Genomic DNA, 20,458 nt, shown 5'->3' on the forward strand with positions numbered 1-20,458 from the left:
TCTTCTTTTGGCTGCTCCCTTTAGGGATCATGACAGCAGAACAGCGGCCCCCAACCTTTTTTGCGCCACAATATGTTCACGGACCAGCTTTTAAGGTGTCGCGGATAAATACAACAAAATAAAATCAGTACCAGTACCAAAAAAAAAGAAGATTTATTCATATCAGACGGGAAAAGACCCAGGGAAACCGAGTTAATGATAAAAACGATAAAAAAAACCAAAAAAAAAAACCCTAAAACCAATAAAAAGCCTGAAAGCCATAAATTTCACAGCTGAGCCTCAACTCTTGCGGTCCAGTAACAAACGACTCACGGACCGGTATCGGCCCGTCACCTAGGGGTTGGGGACCGCTGCTGTAGAATATCTGTCTCCATCTCACCCTGTCCCTTGCATCCAACCCTCTACACGCCCTTTGTGTTTGTTTGTTTTTGTTTTGCTAAAAGTTCTTATTACTCTGACTTTTTGCCTCCCCAGATGGGTAGTTGCTATGGCAGTTCCACTTACACTTCAAAGGCTTGACCAAACAGGAAACCCCCAATCCAGACGAGGTCCAACAACCAGGAGATACCACACCTTGTCCAGGTGTTAGCTGTGTGGCGAGTCAGGTTTCCGTCCAGATTGGTTGTGTGCTCTGTCCAATTAATTCGTCCGTGATGGCAATGAGTAGTGACAAAGCAATTCAAAAATAAAATGATATAACACAAGCACGCCAGTCTGATTAATCTGATAAAATAGTTGATATGAAAGCAATGGCACATTCTGAAATTTGAATAAAAATGTGTTTCTGGTCAAGCTTTTGAATGGTTCCGCCTCTCAAAAATGTCATCTACCCTCGAAAGCGACTAAAAAAGCTGCTGCACAAACGATTCTTTGTTTCCCCACTCATATTTTTCCCCTACATAGTGCAATTTGAATTTTATTTGTCACACTGGTGAACAATTGCTTGACATATGCTGTTGTACCCTCTGTAGAGGTAATGCTTAATTATCAAACCAACTGGATCAGGCCTGCCAGCAATGACGACTCAAAATTAATGACACAGGAAAAGCAATCTGCGCACCCTGGAAGTCCAAAGCCTGCAAGGGCACTCTCAGCTTCACACATACTAAACATCCCATCATTTTGATGAGCACTTTCCCTCCTACATCCAAAGATACGACCGGAACTGTAAATCTGCTCAACTTTCCTCATTCAGGTTCATCTGTGCCCAGAGGGCATCCATTACCCTGCGAGTCTGCACTTTCCCTTCTCCACTAAGCTCAGAAACTCTGAGTTCATAGAGAGCAACAAGAGAAATGCTCTATTTGTTGTTACGATATGTTATGTATTTAACAAAAGTTTCAAATGAATGCTATTCTTTTTATTCTCACATAGCCTAACAGCGCATTGGTCAGACAAAGAAGAAAAATGGCAGCTCCTTCTAATGAATATCAAAAAAAAAGGAAAGAGGAGCCATTTGTTTTACGTGCTGCTGTTTTCAAGGTCAATACGACCTCGATCCTCTTGAAATGAAAAAAACAAACTACAACATGACTTGGATGAAGTCAAACTGACAAGCTATTTTTGTAAACACAAAAGCGGGAACGCAGATGACAACATGTAAAATACAGCTGCTCACTGCATTCAAGTTCATTTAGGTCAGGCTGTTAATGACTACCCTCCCACATGCTGATTCAGGAATATGCCTAACATTGGTAGATGTCATACGCAGGTAGCAGACAGAGTGAGACATGCACGGTTCACTGATCAGAGCTGTAAGTGGTAACGACCACACAGTAATTGCAGCCCTCTCTGCATCACTTATTATGAATAAAATATGATGTGGGGTGTTATTCAGCCAAGGATTCGGGCATGTCATTCGGGTGAGTAAGGAATAACACTGGTTACTGCTCCTGCTGGACTGCTGTAGAAATGAAGGGAATGTGAATATGTTATTTTGAAGACTGGTGGGCAAAAAATATGCTTTTGGCAGGAACTTTCACAGTTCTGGGAAACAGGGATAAAGTAGCTTCATCTGCTAATAAAGTGGCACCATGTTACTGATGAATAAAGAATTATTCTGGTAGCTGCTTCACCTTATTGCTTGTCAAACTTTAAGCTAAAGTAATCATTAAATTAATACCAATGACCTCATAATATAAAGGATATTTTCCTTCAGCTTCCAATAGAACAATTTATATTGCATAGTGCATTTACAGTAACACAAAGATACATAATGTGTAACTCCACAACTAGGATATATCCACATTTTCAAGGTGATAATCTACAATAAAAGATGATTAAAAAGACCCAAAACCAAACAGTGCTATCATTTTGCTCAAGTTTCAAATCCTTTGTTATCTCTGCCTTTTCAGGCCAACACACAATACGCTCAACTTTGAACACAGTCCACATAACATGAAAACCTTGAGGATGCCGTGATCTAGAAATCGATTTTTAGAATCACAGTAGAGGACATTGCTAAATAGGCACATGTCTCTCTCTCGCTCTCTTTCAACGTTTCATTCAATCAGAGCATCGACGAGGGTCTGTGCCGTGCTGTGTTTTGACGCTGGTCTCTTTGTACTGCTGAACTGAGCGTTCATTATGCATACGCAACAAGAAAGCTGCTAATGAAGATTGTATAATTGATAAAAAGTGCAACATCAGCATATGCGTGATATTATCACGAGGCAACAGCAAAAAAGGAGGGAGGAAATAAGATAAAGTGAAACCGGGGGGGCTGTCCAAAAAGTGCTCTCAATATCCTTCCATCTCCACGTGGATGCTTATGGGCTGCACAAATATGCACAAAATGAAGGTTTTAAGGAAATGTGGCTATACTGCAAACACAAACAGACAGAAGCTGGAGAAAAACTAGAAGGTGGAAATGTTGCTTATGCAAAAGGATGAGTCATTTACATTAACAGTGAGTGCATCTGTGCAGTGTCTTAATAAGTTATAACAAAGAATATCAAATAATAATGGTTCAAATGAGACACGCATCCCAGTTTTAATGGATTTGTGCTGCAGAAGCAGGCCTCAGGGAAGTGACAGCAGATTGATCTGCACACCAGCAGCTCTAAAGAAGGGTTATATTATGAATAGCAAAGAAACTGAAAAGAGAACCGAATGGTTTAACCAAAATCTTATTAATAACCTTTATAAAGATTTGCCTATTTTGTGGCTTTTTATGTATTTATCAAATTGCTTTACTTAGTATCAGCTTGTCAGTTACTTCTAGAGCACACTTCCCTGGATGAAAGGTAGTTTTTAATCCACATATATAACACTGCTAATGACAGCTGGGAAATGTGGTGTCTTGTTCTTGCTGTGCAATTAATTAAAATTTTCACATATTTATTGTGATATTCTTGACCTTGTGCTTTGGCAGCTGCTGTGTACATCTATCTGACAATAATGATGTAAAATGGTACTTAATTAATACAAGAATCAATCACTGATTGAAAAGGAAATTTACTCCCAGCTGTTTGTGACAGTCTGAACCAAAATTCAGCAACGACTTAATATGAATTCAAAACGAAACCAAACTTCCAGACAGTAAAAATGATTATTAATATCTGTGAAACTCGCACATAATGGGTTGGCTGTGCTTGAACTCATATGAGACCAGCATCACAAAAGTTCAACTAAAGCGAAATATTGCTTCGATACAATAAAAGGACAAGGTATCATAAAGTTCAAATTAGCTTAGCCCTAATTCAAAGACTTGACCATTAAATGTCACTAAAATACCAAATGCCGAAATAGCGAGAGCCAAGCAAAGCCTTAATTCTGCCGAAGCATCCGATCTGCCCTGTAGACTGTGAGAGATGCTGACATTGTGAACGTTATGCAACAGGAGGGTGACCCTGATGAATTCTAGTGCAAAAGCATCACCAGAACATCTGTTTTATCACGTCAGCGCTCGAGTGCGTGTCAAACACTAATGAAGTATAGGCTTTTATATTTGCTGTTGTGGTGGTGCTGTGAAAAATTAATGATATAAAGAAGAATGTGAGGGGAAAATGACAAGATCCCACCCCCACATTTTAAATAGCTGATAAACTTTTCAGTGCAAGTCTTTTAGTGTTGGTTTGAAAGATAATGCATGATCCGGGTTTTGGTTGAGAGATCTTAGAGATTATGTGGATTCACTCAGAGTGGATACACTCTGCAAACTATGGCAAGTGCTTAGCATTAACATCGTAAACATCAAATTAAGTCATTTTATTATAGGATTTTTTTTTCATTTTACGGTTATCTTCTCATACACAGAACAAATCAGATTATTGTTACATACATTTACTGACTGACACGCTGATTCATTTGAGAGTTTTATAATCAAGTTTATTTGCCTCAGACCAACAATAAAGTTCTGCTGTTGTTTATTTATCTCTGTGACAGATGTTCAGCTGCACCTGGTGGTAGAATATCACACTGAGCTCGCTTCAATTTCAGTAGAGAAGAACATCAGATATTTCTCTAATACTAACCTTTTATTACACAGGCTTCTGAAGACATCATTTACTCAGTCAGTTCTTGGCGCATTAGCGTTAAATACATTTTCAAAATCAGCACCTTGTTTTGCGGCCCAGTGTCACACTGAATACATCTGCATGAGTTACTCCTGACTGGAGAGTTAGATAATGAACATGTACCAATCAGAAATAATTCCAACAGCAGTCCTCAGCAGAGAACTCTGAAATCGCCTGAGAGGAAAAACAACCTGCTCAGCCAGCCAAATTCATGCAGCAGACAAGGTAATACTGTGATGCTCTCCACAACTTAAGAGGACAGCACTTAGAAGTATGTTTCTCCAAAAAGTCCCTGAAGAGAGGCCGCCTGCCTGCTCCGCTTCTCCCCTGACTGACAGCACTCTCCAGAGGAGCTACACCGCAGGACACGCTGATCCAGTCTGACACGCCTGACCTTTCCTGGGCCGTACGGCTGGCTCGCCATGCAGCACGCACCGCCTGGCTGAAAAGGCCACACCATGCCACGCAGGCAGTGCCATCACAGCCCTCCTTCCCCGGCCTCCCCTTACTGCCACCTCAGGAGCCGGCAAGTCGTATACTCAGGACTCAATCTCAGACAGCCACTCAATCTCAGAGGCTCCCATCACAAAACAAGGCCGTACCATCAGAATTTGGCAGTGATATAGTATTGGCATTCCTCCGGCGTGCCCTTAGGTGGACTAAACATTTTTCTAAGTGGATTATAGTATTTTCTTTATTACAAATGGCATGTTTTGCTGGGCAAGGGTGATTTTTTTTTTTACTTTGACCTTATACCATTTATGATATTATAATTTAAGGCATTTCTCATACACAAATTAATTATGAGGATAAAATTTGCATAACGCTGTTAGTCATCTCTTTCAAATGGCACATAAATGTGCCTTATGCAGTGGCTGGTTAGTGAGGTGGTCTAACATAATGTGTCTGCCAACAGTCTCGGTCGTCGTGGCAGAATAATCTCAGAATAGATGCTGCGGGAGCGCACTGAGGAACAAGGCATGAGAGGACTGTAAGAGCAGAATGGATGCTGCAGCTGTGAAATGAAGAGCTGTCGCATCTAGTGAGCACTTCCCTGAGTAAAGAAAACACTTGGCACAGCAGAAATAAATCATGCGCTCAAGTACTTCAGTGTAATATATTTATATATATATATATATATATATATATATATATATATATATATATATATATATATATATATCTATATATATGAACCAGAAAAGGAAATTATCTGCAGTTTAAAAAAATAAAAAATGTAACAAGACATTTGGCCAGTACACCTTCGGTTTGTAGTACTTGCACGAGTATCTTCTACTGCAGTTTTTTAAAAGAATCAGTGACTCTGGAAGCTGCACGGAAATATACACATATCCACTTTGCTAAGCGAAAACACTCAAACACGCATTGCTCATCCACTGGATGCTTCATTGCAGTACACCCACTTTTAGTAATTGTACAAGACTGTACATTAGTAGAAGCATTTGCAAATGTCTTTTTAACTGTAATTACCACACAACACGCTGACGGATAATGGGTTTTGAATGAAGCAGGTCTTCTCCGCATTTCCTGTGAGGTGACATCACAGAACCAAACAAACAAACAAACAAACAAACAAACAAACATCCTGGAAAAATTTGAACTCAGTCATGAAGTAAAGATGGCTTCAAATGAGGAGACTTCATGTGGTACGGGAGTGGCGCACTGCTTTTGCGTGCCAACAACAACAACAAAGAAAAAAAAAAACACCTCAGAGGGACTCATCAACGCAAGACATAAAGGCCAAGGGTGCACAGAGAATTGTGAGTAGCTCCTGATGTAGGAGTTGCACTCGAGCATGAGCTTTTTACAACTTCATCAACACCTCAAGGACAAAAGTTGGGCAAAGAATGATTCAGAGTGGCTTTTATAGAATTCTGTGTTCATTTTCAGGAGGTTGTATCACTGGAGATTTATTTGAATTATATTAGCAGTTATATTAGTAGTTATTTGGATAGGTGTTAAGCACAATTAAGCACAATTAACTGTTAACTGTTTGCAGTAGATTTATATTTTAGAGGTTTAAAAACAGTATATGAATGTTGTTACAGTGAGCTACAGAAGCTATCTCCAGTCTCACCTCTTACAGGGGATGCCTAAAAAGTTCATGTACACTATACTGTACCTAATGTGACAACTGTATAAGCCCTCCAGGGAAATAGCAATGAGTAGACCTACCCATCCCATCCTGTGCCCATTCCATCCCCGCTTACTTCTCCACTCAAGAGAGGCAGTGCATTTTCCTTAAAGGCTAAACTTACATTTTGAATTCATTAAGGGTTTTATGGTCACATGGTTTAATTGGGCATTATTGTTTTGCATCCCCCAGGGTTGTGGGGACTGGGTGCATTTCTGTAAGAGACTCTCACGCGTTACCTTTTATTCCTCCGGGCCTCCTTCTTATCCATAATGACAGGGACACAGTTCGTAAGCTCGGTCCAGTCTGCATGCAGTCCGCAGCTCCAGCCCGTAGAGAACCGGGAGAAGAGCCAGGACTCTTCTTTCCCCGGTCGGTGGCACGTGCATTTCTTCTGCCCTGGCTTGCAGTCGCACGGCTGCTCCAAGCGAATATTCCTCACCAAGTGCCTCCCGAAAGTCGTCCCCCCGGTCTTCTGGATGTGCAAAAACACTATCACGTCGTCCCCTTTGATGTTGAACTCCACGTGTCTGTCAAGGTCTCTTTCAGTGAAGTTGAATTTCGACGATAGTTTCGGAGGGCTGTCATCCTCCAGGTCTTGATCTCTGTAGAAATCATCGCTGTCCTGATAAGGGGTTGAAAGTAGACTCACCCCTCTAAATTTCTCCTCAGTCTTAAAGTGGCATGAATTACTGCCAGCGGGACATATGTACTGATAACCTATCATAACAAAAAGGACAGCTAAAATAGGAACTAAAATGAGCTTACTGGATCTATCATCCATCATATCAAGATAGTGTCTTCATTCCGTTACTGTGAATAATAAGGAGCACCCGTGGACACTTCGGAGATCAATGTTCCTCCATGCCTCAGACAGATTAAAGATGCCTATATTTTAAATGCAACACGTTGATCAGATAACACTCTCCAAAGACACTCAGACAAAATGAGAAGTCCACCTTAAGGACTCTAAAATACTGCACGCCGTCTGCACTGCGTTGGAAGTCCTGTCCGTATTCAAGAGTCATGGCAATTAAATCTCTGCCTGTCCAACTTCTGAAGCCGGTGTGGAGCTGCATCCAAGCCGACGACTCCCATGCCTCGGTATCAAGTTGAAAACGAAGCAGTCGGATGAGAGAGTTTTTAGTTTGACTCCCTCTTTCTTTCTAGTGCTGGTCCCATGCAGTGTAAATCACAGTGTGGTTCAGTGCATCTTCATACTTATTTCTGCAGAAATGTCGCACGGCTTCTTGTTGGGCTGCATGAATGCTCCGGCAGGGTACGGCATCCTTTACGGGTTGAGACAGAACTGACTGTAGTGAAGCAGTGCGTTTGAGAGGATGCTGCTGCATCCGAGCCGACAAATAGGCGTTATGCTCTCGTCGCGGTTGGGCTGGGAAAGCTCCTCATCCCATCCCGTCCATCCCGTCCATCCCATAATCTTGTTTAACACAGTGCGAAGCCAGAAGCCCACACGGATATTGAACGGAGACAATACTGAGATTTATTCACATTTAAATACAAAGACCTTCCAACCTATCTATCTATCTATCTATCTATCTATCTATCTATCTATCTATCTATCTATCTATCTATCTATCTATCTATCTATCTATCTATCTATCTATCTATCTATCATTTCCTTTGCGCACCCTGTTATTGTCCCATTATCTGCAGCTCAGTCATGTAACCCTATTATTTTTGTGTCACTATATTGGCTAACTGCCCTTATAGTGTCGTTTGGATGGCTATTACATTTAGAAAGGCTTAAATGCACCTTTAAAGTGATGTCGAAATTGAGTTTAAAGTAATAGTCTGCTTCCCCACACAATAGTCTGCACATTTTGGACATAATACTTTACCGGTCATGTGAAGACAAGACAAGCATGTGAAAACAACAATGTCTCTCCGCGGGCAACAATGTCTCTCTGCGGGTACATTTGCAAAGTAGGGTCACACAAAAACAAAAAAACAAAACAAAACAAAAAAACAAACAACCCCCCCCCCCCCCCAAACAAAAAAACAAAAACAAAAACAAATCATACATAACAATCTTTACTGATCTTTAGGGAAATCTAATAAAAACTAAAAAAGGAATGAATGGATAACTGATATAGCTTTAAAGTAGTTCAAATAATCTATAACATTATTATTATAATGATTATTATTATTATCATCACTATCATTATGAAGGCTACAAAAACTAAGTTATTCTAAACGTAATGTAACAACTTCGGTTAATTTTTGGATTCACTGTTTTGGATTTTTCCTTTCCACAGCCTACAGGAAGTGTCTGGAGATTCACACTGGAGATTCAACAAATACACACTCACACACGCGCGCGCGCGCGCACGCATCACTCACTACTAGTGTTGCTACAACATGCTCTAGTGCTTGAGCTTCAGCGTCTGTCTCTTTAGCTGTCTGCCAATGTGCCAGAATAATTTGCCACATTATCATCTAATTTAATTTAATTATACAACGATCTTTCTCGCCTGGTCTGTATAAACAATATAAAAAACGGTGTTTTAAAATAATTAAAGGCCACGTTTTGTTTTCCGGTTTCCGGTTCTTTCGGGTAGGAATAACGGTCCGCGCGAGACACCTCGACACCCCGCAACCCCGGTAACAGGCTAGCCGTACAGGCTGTTAGCTGCCCAAAATATCCAGCTGAATGAAGCCCTTTGCTTTGTATGGAAACCACTAGCATCACTGACTGGGTGAGCTCGATGTTATTGGCAACACTGTAGCTAAATAATAGTCTGTCCACTGTTACGTGTTTGTGGCAACCCATGCTCGTGGTCTCCGTTAGTCAAAACACGCTGCTGGGATGTTTTAGTTCATGTCACGGCAGCTGACTTGTAGTCTGCAGCTAAGTTAACTTCACTCCTTTGCCTGACCCTTATGAGGAGACGTTATTTTATTATTACTCTCCTTGGTTAACGAGGACCTCTCATGTTTCTAGCATCTCCCATAATCTTGCGAGCTGTTTTTTTCTTCTTCAGACGAGTATGTGTGCGTGTGTGTTGGCTTTGAGGTTGAGATAATAACTCAGAGTAACTACGTGGCACTCAATGGCACCTCTCAAAAGCTGAACTGACGGCGTACCTTTTTGCTCTCTACCACTGCTATAGGTTCATGTTCCATCGCGACAATGAGGAGCGTTATTGTGCTGTCGCTACTGGTGCTGAACATAAATCACGTAATATCAGCCCCCAAAGGCGTCACTGCCAGTCTTAAAGCCAAGTGGAGCATGACGCCTTTCCTCCTGGAGACGAGGTACAGTACTTTTCTTGGAAATGCATATGTGCAATAAAACGGGGCACAGCCAGGTGCCCCTCCTCCTAAATGCACTGCTTTGATCTTTTATTAATCCGCGGTTTGTATTTTAATCTTTAAATGTCCTAAACAGAAAATAAAATCTCATTACACTTCCCAGAGACAGGTCAGGACCAGAGACTAGAAATATTGAATGATTTCTATTTTTGCACTGCATTCACCTGAAAGCAAACTGAAATTATTTATTTAGTATTAAAGTAGTTACTGATTGCTATTCATTAATGCATTTATTTATTTATCCAATACTAATTCTTTCACTTCTTACATCAACACTGATGTTTTCGTAACCAAAACCTTCACCAAATCTTTCCTTGCAGACTGATGGATAATAGCTCTAACTTTGGTGATTCAGCCAACCTTGGGCTGAAAGTTCCACGAATATTACTAGGAAACTCTATTCTCCCTTTCCTACTTCTTTTTTTTTGGTTTGTTTTTGGTTTGTTTAATATCACTGCAATTAAGGATTTATAATAGTATATTGTATTACCAGATAAAGGTCACAGCCTCAATGTTCTCCACGGTAACTGTGCTCATGGTCATAAATACATTGTAGTTTACCATCATTTAGCTTTTTTGAAAGACTTTCTTGCGTTACATTGTAGCTAAACTAAAACAGAATATCATTTGTGGAAAAATCAGTCTCGTTATATTGACAGCCATCATCCAGAATGATTAATCCCATCACAGACCTAACAATTTAAAAAGTGCATTCTGTCCATTTACAATAGACTTTAAGTAATAGACAGAAGTTATTTCACTGTGTTTATCACAGTAGAAAACAGTGCTGGAACATTTAGAAAACCTTAATTCTCACATTTATATTATTATTTATTATTCAGCACAGAACCATTTATCTTTCAAATTAAATCACAAGTGTCACCAAGCAAGGCTGTTTTCATGGGGACCAAATATAAACATCACTTTGTTTATGTTATGAGTTGCCTTATTATGATTTCTGAAGGACACTTATGTAAAAAATCACCACAAAAACGTTCTGCTTTATTACTCTTGGAAGGTTATTCAGATTTTTATACTGGTTATTTATTGATTTAATGTAATTTTACTGCCTTTAACTTTTTTAAATCACCTTAAAATATAACTTCGCTGTATCCCTGTTGGTGTACTTCTGGTAAAGTTGATACGCTTAAAGCTGGAATGTCTGTCTTCTCTGTTGCATCCTTCTTTGTGGCCTCTCCTGTTTCAAAATAGTCTGTGATGATTTTATCATCAGTGTTAGTTTTACCAATCTCTTTGGTAACCTTGTAGAAATCTTCGTATATAATTGGATTGTGTGTTTAAATAGCCGTAGTAAAAAACTTGATCCTTTATCTTGTTTAATGATGAGTTACAGTGGATATGTGCACAGTTACTTCCAGAAATTAATGATTTTGGTGGTCTGTAGTTTTAACTGCTGAGGAGCAAAATAATGTTTGCTTATTATACTTACGTATTTTCATGTGCAGCGAATTTATTGGAGAAGATGGGAATGAGAAATTCTGGCAGTTTGTCGACACTGTAAAAGAACTTACTGTATACAAGCACGGAGGTATGTCTATTTTTACATTAAACTATTACTTTTATATGAAGAGGTGTAACTCATTGAACTGAGTTTTGAGTTTTTGTCCCACCACTGTTTATTCTACAGAGTCAGTGCGCTCGTACTACAACTTGATCATTAAGAAAGCCGGACAGTTCCTCACAGATCTTCAAGTTAATCTTCTCAAATTTGCTCTTGCCCTGCGCTCCTATTCACCAGCTGTTCATGCATCCCAGCAGGTATGTTCTGATCAAAGTGTTATAAAGTAATATTTTCAGCTCAGTTCAGTTTAATTTGTACAGATCCAGTTTAAAACTCAGTCATTTCAAGGCAATCCAGGCAATCCTCTACAGGCAAGCACCTAGCAGTGTTGCGGAGGAAGAACTGTTCCCACCCTGGGAGAGCCAAGCTCACGGCGTGGCAGCCCTCCACTGGGGGGTCACAGAAAGTATGATGAAAAACAAACAAAACAACACAAAAATGAAAAGAAAAAGTAGAAGAACATTCTCTGTATGAATTTCAGAAGTGGGAAATGAGGGGGTTTAAAAACAGAGGAGACTGGAAAAGACAAGCTCAACGCATCATAAGATATCTCCCAGCAACCTGAAACTGTAGCAGCGTAACTAAGGGCTCAACTGATCCAACCCTAACTAAACACTTTTATCAAAATAAAACTTTTATGCCTAACCTCAAAAGTAGAGAAGTGGTCGTGTTATAATCACATGTATTTTAAAACGAGTAATTCAGGTGGGGACCAAACCAGCAAACCCTGGCTTTAGTAAGGTTATGTTGTAGCCATTACTTTACCAAACATTCTTTTTCTTCCTTCTGTTCATAACAGATAGCCAAAGATGAGCCTCCGCCTGAGGCTTGCCCAGCCTTTGTCTCCATCCATGGGCAACACAGCTGCAGTACCAAGGACATCAAGAAGCTCCTTAAGGCAGCTGCAGGCAGGTAACATGGAAGTTTGAATTTATGCATGTAGTTATTTGAAACTTTTTAAAATTGTGTTTTTAATATTTGATGCTTTCACCTATCAATGTTTAGCTCTGGGATATCTTTAACCACATTTTCCAAATGTTCACAGGCCAAAACCATATTTATACAAGAACGATCACACATATCCAGGGGTCAATATAACAGATGTGCCAGTTGTGATCTTGTATGCAGAGATTGGAACAAAGAAGTTCACCTCTTTTCACAAGGCACTGTCAGAGAAAGCTGAAAAGGGCACACTTACATATGTGCTGCGTCATTTTGTAGCGGTGAGTAGAAATATACCCTCCTCCCCCCACTGCTTTGCCTTAACTCTCACTTACATTCCACTTATTAATTATTATTAATATATATAAATATTTTTGTAGACGTGGTTAATTGTAGAGAATAAAAACAAAATTCTAAATGAACTTTGAAATTACTGATGAACTAGTGTTATCAGAGCAACAGTGACGAATAAAGTTTGACTTTTGCTCTCTGCTGTTTTGGTAGAATTAATTTTAACAGACTTCTTTTTGTTTAATTATTGTCTTTAAAAAGAAGTAAATTAGATTCATTTCCAGCAGTGAAATTAAAATAAAACATTGATGCCATCTTTGTGTATATTTTTTTTCTCATGATTACTGATTACTGCTAATCAGTGATACAACAGGAAACTTCTCTTTAGTAAATCTCTTTAAGGAAACTGTGTTTGAACAGCACTGCTATCGCTCAAACATAGTTCATCCTGCTTACTTAGAATTAGCTGCTTCACTGGGTGAATGGGTTAAATGCAGAGGAACTATTTCCCTATGGGGACTAACATGCACACTTTACACTTTACACTTTTAGCATCAAAGACAGCATAAAGAAATAGAAGTACCCACAGCAGCCACTGAATAGTTTTGAATTCTGTGTTTTGAAGTTTGTTTTAGCTGCTGCAATGTGGGTTTTTTGGATCCAGAAGCTAACTTATTCAGGTGAAAGGGTAAGGTGCTAAGTTGTCAGCCAATGCTTAATAGTTTGGTAGGCAAGCTGGATTCCGTGCTGGCAAACTGTGTGGGTGCAATACACAGATACACACATTATTGTGGCAGGTAACAGATTAGTACAATAATAGAATTTCACTTTCCAAAACTGAAGCACAAACCTCTTGGATGGTCTGTACCACACAGCAAGCAATTAACATAAGCCTGAGAATTCATTATACACCATCTCCACACACAGTAAAAAAGTCTAATAACTGGAAGTACTGGAGGTGAGGCCTAAAGACACCCATCAGCTCCAGCTGCTTATGTCTAGACACACTCCTAACTCTAGCATCTAGGTGGATGAGTTATAAAAAATCTCCTTCATCAGAGTTTTTATAAAGTGGGAAGGTATCCATAGAGTCATAAACCATTTTGTTTTTATCAGACTGTAAATTAATCCATCTATCCATGCTGCTGAGCTTATCCAGTTCAGGGTCTTGGAAGGCTGGAGCCTATTCAAGCTATCATGGAGTGAAAGGCAGTGAACGCCCTGGCTAAGACAGAGAAACAGACAACTATTCACTCACATTCACAACTACAGCCAATTTAGAACTGCCATTATTAACCTAACACATGCATGTCATTGGACTGCAGGTGGAAGTTGGAGTACCTGAAAAGAACCCACACAAGTATGGGGGGAAACTCCACTCAGAAAGGCCCCTAGTCAGTTACTGGATTCAAAGCCAGGACGTTGTTGCTGTGAAGCAAAAGTGATAACTACTGCAACACCTGAATAAGCTTTTTAATGCTATAAAGTTGGAAATTATAACATTGGAATTTATGGGGATGCTTGCTTTTGTAGACAGCCTGAATTAGTCACTCGAGGAACTGGAGATCTTAGAAATTTTGTCTTTGCCTCAGAGGTTTCTCCTTGATTAACATGAGCAATATCACAGCAATGTGTTTTGTCCACTAAAGAGGAGCAATGCCATAAAAAAAAAAAAAAACCCAGATTCACTTGTTGTTGTTCACATAAATCCTGTTTTCCATCTGAGCTTAGAAAAAAGACGCTAAATTGTTCAACATCAGTGTCATTTGTCAAAGCGTATTTATTTGGTGAACATGTTGGAGGGTTACTTCATTAGGTGATAAGTCATACAGGAAAGATATCTGATTCAAAAGAAAATGGAACACTGGCTTCAAATCTTCTGTGATGTGTTAGCAGTTGTTCCATTAGTAGCATTCGATTAGCTTTTTAAAAAAATTAAAGCTAGAGTGCCGACTGCATGTTTGTTGTTTGTCGCTGCTGTTTTGTCTATCCTTCTTTTTAAATTAACTCTGTCACAGAGGTTATGTTTTCACTGAAGTTTGACTCCTAGCAGGATTTTGCAAAAAGAACCCCAAAAAAACAAGCCAAATTTCATGATGAAAGATGGCCAGAAAAAGTTAACACTTTACTGTAAACAGTCTTTTTATCCATTACTTATATTTTCTGTCATGAAAAAAAATGTTGTTCCTCATAGTTTTTCCTGATCAAATGGACACTGCTGAACAACACGTATGACTGACCAATGTTCAGAGGTAGAATTAACAGATTTCTAAAAACTAACTGACAAACAGATGCCTTTGAAAGTAGGAAATGTGCTTTTCTTGAAGAAAAGCGGTGTGTAGGTGTGGAAGCTTCCTCGTTACGCTTGTGAAAGATTGAAGCAGTGTCTGGGTGACACAGGTGTCAAGGTTGAATGTCAGTGTATCTGCTGCTGTACGTGTCAGTTTGTGTGCTTTTTGTTCCCACAGGTAAACTGTTTCATAGTCTATAACTTTCACTGACTGTAGTCTTGAAAAATCTATAAAAAGGCAACATGTTTTGCCACAGGTATGTGGGCACCTAGATATGGGCTTAAAGATGTGCCATGCTGAAACAAACTGAACAAAAACAAATGTAATTAGGAGACGTACTTTACATCGATTCTGGCTGTAAAGCCAGGGTGATCTTTGTGCTGTCATTATCTCTCACTTCTATAGGAAGTTTATAATGTGTCAGCACTAGTCAGCGTGTCACTAGTGTCAGCGTGTTCTGTTGTGGCTAAACCGTTGTTGCTTCGAGACATTTTCCACTTCATAACTCCAGTTATAGTTGACCAGGGGGAAAAAATTATTACAAAGATGGCATCCAGCGACAGTCTCAAGCCAAAACTCACCCAGTGTGATGCATTCTACTTCAAATGTGTTTGAATGTAGTTTTGTTCACATAGAGTATAGTGGGTACATATAGGCAGAAAGTATCTTCTGTATAGAGCTCTAATTCAGATTCAACTCTGCACTGTTTTACATTGCTTTGCTTTTATTTGATACAGAATCCAAAGCCTCAAAAGATGCTTTTATCTGGGTATGGTGTTGAGTTGGCTATCAAAAGCACAGAATACAAAGCTGTGGATGACACTGAAGTAAAAGGTCAGTTAGTGATTTATCCAGCATTGTGTGTTGAACTCTGTTTCTCAGGCAAGTAAACACGAATCTCTTGCTTTATAGATTCAAAGACGGTTATAAATGTGGAGGATGATGATAATGATGAAGTCCAAGGATTCTTTTTTGGGACATTAAAGTAAGTAATATATTATCAGTCCTAAAGATGTTTTAATCGTTTATTTTTCTGTTGTTTTTGTCACTGTGTATTTGACACCACTTGATTAGGAGTCAAAAAGAAATCTTCACCTTGTATCGTGTCTTTCTGTTTTTCTTTTATCTCTCTTAAGGAAATCTCATCCTGAACTCCAGGAGCATCTTGTTGAGCTTCGCAAACATCTTCTTGAGAGTACCAATGACATGGCCCCTCTCAAAGTGTGGGAAATGCAAGGTATCAGTTTTTTTTCCTTTCAGTGCTGTTGACAACAGTTTGAGGATATTTTTCAATGTCTGTCTGCATTTGCTATTATCATGCACTAAGAAAAAGCTTAGATTTATTGAAACTGAAAAGAGGATCAAAGGTGAGGCCTTCACTGTGTATGTTTTATTACTGATGAAGTGCAGGTGAGGTTTATTTTACTTTTTATTTTTTAATGTAATATTTATTTACCCAGGAAGTAATCATACATTGTGATTAAAAAACAGTTTTTCAAGGGAGTCTTGGCCAAGAAAGCACAGCATTGCAAGGTTACAAAAATTGTAAAATCACAAAAAAGCCAACCTGGGACACATTAAAACAAGGAAAGGACTGCAGATACATGGAGTAAAATCCAGCTTTTTACTTGCAGTTTTTTTTTTTAAATCAGCGTTTCAAGTTCCCCCAGGGAGAGAAAATTATTGAGCCTTAGTGTGTTTTGAAGGTTACTTCGTGACCCGGTCATAAAATCAAAGAAGGCTGTTCTACCAAGTTCTGAATATATCTTGGGTACCCTGTAGAGCAGTGATCTACAGAAGCAATATCATAAGGGGAGAGAGGGAGTTTAACATTATTTCTGCGTAAAAATATGTACCGCTGCTAATGTCACATTAAACTTAATAAGGGCCAAGAAATCTGATTATAAAGTACTCATTGGTAGGTGGCAATTGCTTGGCTGCAATAAGTCCACAACATATGTGGAACTGCTCATGGCGTGGATGTTGTCACATTGCACTATAAACAGCAGCTACAATGAAAGCAGTGTGAAAATGGTGCATTTGTGAGTGGAGCTCTGCTTTGGAAACTTACAGGGTTGATATTGTATGGGTCTGAGTGATGTGAGTTTTGTCATCAGACGGTGAGCATGAGGCTCTGAGTGGATGTCCGAGTGCCTACCATTTTTATTTTGATGGTCCTGACAGTTAACTGTATTCTGTAAATGTGCAACAGCCCATGGTGCACAATCTCACTGAACAATGTGAGTTTTCACAACACTGTGCTGATCTATAAGCTGAAGACACACTCTTAAAATAAAAGCTCACTACCTTCCTGTATTTAATGCAGCTCTGCAGAGAATGAGTGCTAAAGGTGTAACCACCGAAAATATACATTGTGCTACACAGCTGCCATCGCTAAATTTAATAGGCATTCGTTTGCTGCTACATTGCTGCCTCTTTCTTTTTAAATGCCCCTTAACGGTCTGGATACACTGAGTATTCAGTGAGTTTTCGTAACAATTTTAGCCAAATGTTACAATGAGGCTTGCAGTTCTTGAAGGGTCGTCTGGAGCCTGTGGCAGAGAAGAGAATGCAGCTGTGTAGATTATTGCGTCATCTGCATAGGAAATACACTTAAGTTGTGCAGGTGCCCCTTCTAGTGTTATGTATTTAAAAGAAAATAGAGCTTGAAAAGCTAATAGCCACCTTTGGCTTTACCTTTGCATTCATAGATGTATAAATGTTGATCATTTCTTTTGTTCGATCTATGTAGATTTGAGTTTCCAGGCAGCTTCTAGAATCATGTCTGCACCAAAGTTTGATGCTTTAAAGCTCTTGCGAGATCTCAGTCAGAACTTTCCAAGCAAAGCCAGGTAAGAAAATTCATCCTATTTTATTTTTTTTCTTGCTCAATGGTTAACACGTTTTATGTGGTTTCACAATTCCTGTCAAAGCCCTGCCCTGTATGAATCTTGGCCAAACAAATGCTGTTCTTAAAGTGCACATAAAGTATACCTTTTATAGCCCCATTTATTTGAGCATTATTACTCCTTTCTGTGACAATTTGTAACCCTGCAATGAATGTAGATAATTTGTTGTACAGGGATCTAATCAGCTTTTTTAAAAGATGTTTGCTTATTTTGGTACCGGCAGCTTGTAATAACTTCAAAAAGTGCTGAGTAAGAGTCGGGTGTTTACAGGGAATTGACTGCAAACGCACCATCTTGAGGACCCACAGGTTTTTGGAAATTAAAACTGGCATTTTACTGCCGGCTGGGGATGCGGTAAAAGCTGATGGTGACTGTACATGTTTTACTGTTCCCACAGATCACTGACAAGAGTGGCTGTAAAGCAGGAAATGAGAAAAGAAATTGAGGAGAACCAAAAGGTGCGATATCATAGCGTAGTTGCTGTCTTTGATAATATCTGTTGCCATTGCACACATTCTATTTTAGAGAATCAGTTTCTAATCTCTGTGTCATATAAATTTCACAATAAATTTGACATTTTATTTTTGCTTTTCTCCTACTCTCTTACTACCCTTACTTGTTTCTGTAGTCTCAGTGCACATCGTTTCATGTGAAAAGATCAGACATTAATGTTAGAATCAATCATTTAGGGCTTTTGGGATTCAACTAACACTTTGAGCTTGTTCTTTCAGCACCTCAGTGAGACCATTGGTGTTCACCCAGGAGACGGTGAGCTCTTCATCAACGGGCTGCACATTGATCTGGACATTCACAATCCCTTCAGGTAGGAACACAGCAGGAAGGTACAGTCATATGCCTGTGCTCCCCCCTGGAAGCGCCAGACCTAGGGTGATCTTTGTGCAATACGATCATGACTTGCTGTAGTAATTTTAAGTTTTCAATATGTATTAAATCCTAATATTTGATGTGGTTTGAATTGTCATTTTCCACAACATGGATACATGAATGCCAGCTTCACCTTTTTTTCCTCTTGGACAGAATAACCCATCCTTCTCACTCACAAAGAGTGCTGTCTTCTTCTTTTAGCTGGTCGTCTCCTTGGCTCTGGCTGAATTACTTTTTTAATGGTGTTAGCAAGATAAAAGTCCAGGGCTTCTCTGACTTATATTTTGTGGACAAAGAAAACATTTTCCATCATGGTATATTGAATATTGCTTTCAATACCACAGATATAATATATGATTATATCAACCAGATATTCATCAATGAATGAATATCTGGTTTAATGTATCTGGCTGGGGCTATATTTTTCATGTTTTTCCTGATAGAAATATTGCATAATAACTACCACTTGTAGTGAATGTCACTTGTTATAAACAAAATAATATGTTTTAAAGTAAGGACACAATAAATTGCATTAATAAAAGACACTCTCTGATAGAAGTAAAGCATTTGGTGCAATGCATATATACTGACACACAGATGGAATCAAAGACTAACACATCATTTTGCACTTTCAGCATCTTGGACATACTTAAGTCAGAGGCCAAGGTCTTAGAGGGTCTACATAATCTAGGCATAAAAGGAGAACATCAAGATAAGCTGCTGAGATTACCTGTGAATGCTGTGGATGACAGTTATGCCTTAGATATCAGACACCCAGCCATAATGGTAAGTGATGTCTAAAAGGACTATATTCCCAGATCAACACACGTGTTCTTGTTTAGGGATCCTAAAGTAAGAAATTAGTAGAGCAGTCATCGGCCTATTGCAACAATCTGAAGCTATCCAGGAACCTCATTTATTTGGAAGTTATTAAGTTGGAAGTTAGCCAAGAAATGTTATTAAATTAAAAACTTGCAAGTTTTCATTTGATGCCTCTGGCAATTTTATTACATTAAGTACTATAAAAATGTCAGAAATATATGACGATATTAAGCCTGTCCACCCTCAACCAAAATATTTGTCAACTTGCATTTCCCCTGCTGATAGTCTGCTGGTGAGGCTTCATAGTTACACAGAGAAATCCCAGTATTATTGCCAGATGGATCGTTATGCATCTGATTCTGGTTGATTATTTTAAAAAAAACATCTACAGGGTCCAATAGTTTTCTCTGATCGAAGAACTTAAGAACAGTAATACATGTAATTTTATATACATCAAAACTAGCCAGCTTCACTGGCATTCTACTTGCTTTATTTGCATGTATATAATTCCTCTGCTGAGGAGGACGTGTTGCATGATTGGTGCCATTTGTTTGTTTTTCAACAAGATTACACAAAACTACTAAGCTGAATTTAAATGTGGGAAAAGGAGTAACCCAATAAATTTCACAGCTCTAGATCACTTTCTTTAATATTGTGAAATAGAACATAGGGCAATCGTGGCTCAAGAGTTGGGAGTTCGCCTTGTAATCGGAAGGTTGCCGGTTCGA

General features: G+C 39.1%; 2 protein-coding genes across 7 annotated transcripts in view; one reads left to right on the top strand and one right to left on the bottom strand.

Moving 5' to 3' along the window:
- The window catches only part of hs6st3b (heparan sulfate 6-O-sulfotransferase 3b), a 90,836-nt gene extending 82,819 nt beyond the window's left edge, over positions 1-8,017 (bottom strand). Inside the window, exon 1 of the mRNA XM_082507253.1 lies at positions 6,912-8,017. Within this exon, the coding sequence (XP_082363379.1) occupies positions 6,912-7,459 (548 nt within the window). The 5' untranslated portion in view covers positions 7,460-8,017. The remainder of the gene's footprint in view (positions 1-6,911) is intronic.
- Positions 8,018-9,110: 1,093 nt separating this feature from the next.
- uggt2 (UDP-glucose glycoprotein glucosyltransferase 2) overlaps positions 9,111-20,458 on the top strand; it is a 43,970-nt gene continuing 32,622 nt past the window's right edge. Inside the window, exons 1-13 of one of the 6 annotated variants that reach the window (XR_014271817.1) lie at positions 9,111-9,392; positions 9,807-9,951; positions 11,475-11,557; positions 11,657-11,787; positions 12,390-12,502; positions 12,636-12,813; positions 15,852-15,948; positions 16,027-16,099; positions 16,251-16,351; positions 17,867-17,966; positions 18,421-18,481; positions 18,755-18,846; positions 19,544-19,694. Coding sequence is in view for 5 of the 6 variants with exons in the window: in XM_082508189.1 (XP_082364315.1) it covers positions 9,827-9,951; positions 11,475-11,557; positions 11,657-11,787; positions 12,390-12,502; positions 12,636-12,813; positions 15,852-15,948; positions 16,027-16,099; positions 16,251-16,351; positions 17,867-17,966; positions 18,421-18,481; positions 18,755-18,846; positions 19,544-19,694 (1,305 nt within the window). In the remaining variant the exon portion in view is untranslated. The remainder of the gene's footprint in view (positions 9,393-9,806; positions 9,952-11,474; positions 11,558-11,656; positions 11,788-12,389; positions 12,503-12,635; positions 12,814-15,851; positions 15,949-16,026; positions 16,100-16,250; positions 16,352-17,866; positions 17,967-18,420; positions 18,482-18,754; positions 18,847-19,543; positions 19,695-20,458) is intronic. The other 5 variants (XM_082508189.1, XM_082508192.1, XM_082508191.1 and 2 more) reach the window with 5 other exon arrangements.

This window comes from Aulonocara stuartgranti (genome assembly GCF_965226115.1).
Source record: "Aulonocara stuartgranti genome assembly, chromosome: 16".
NCBI lineage: Eukaryota > Metazoa > Chordata > Actinopteri > Cichliformes > Cichlidae > Aulonocara > Aulonocara stuartgranti.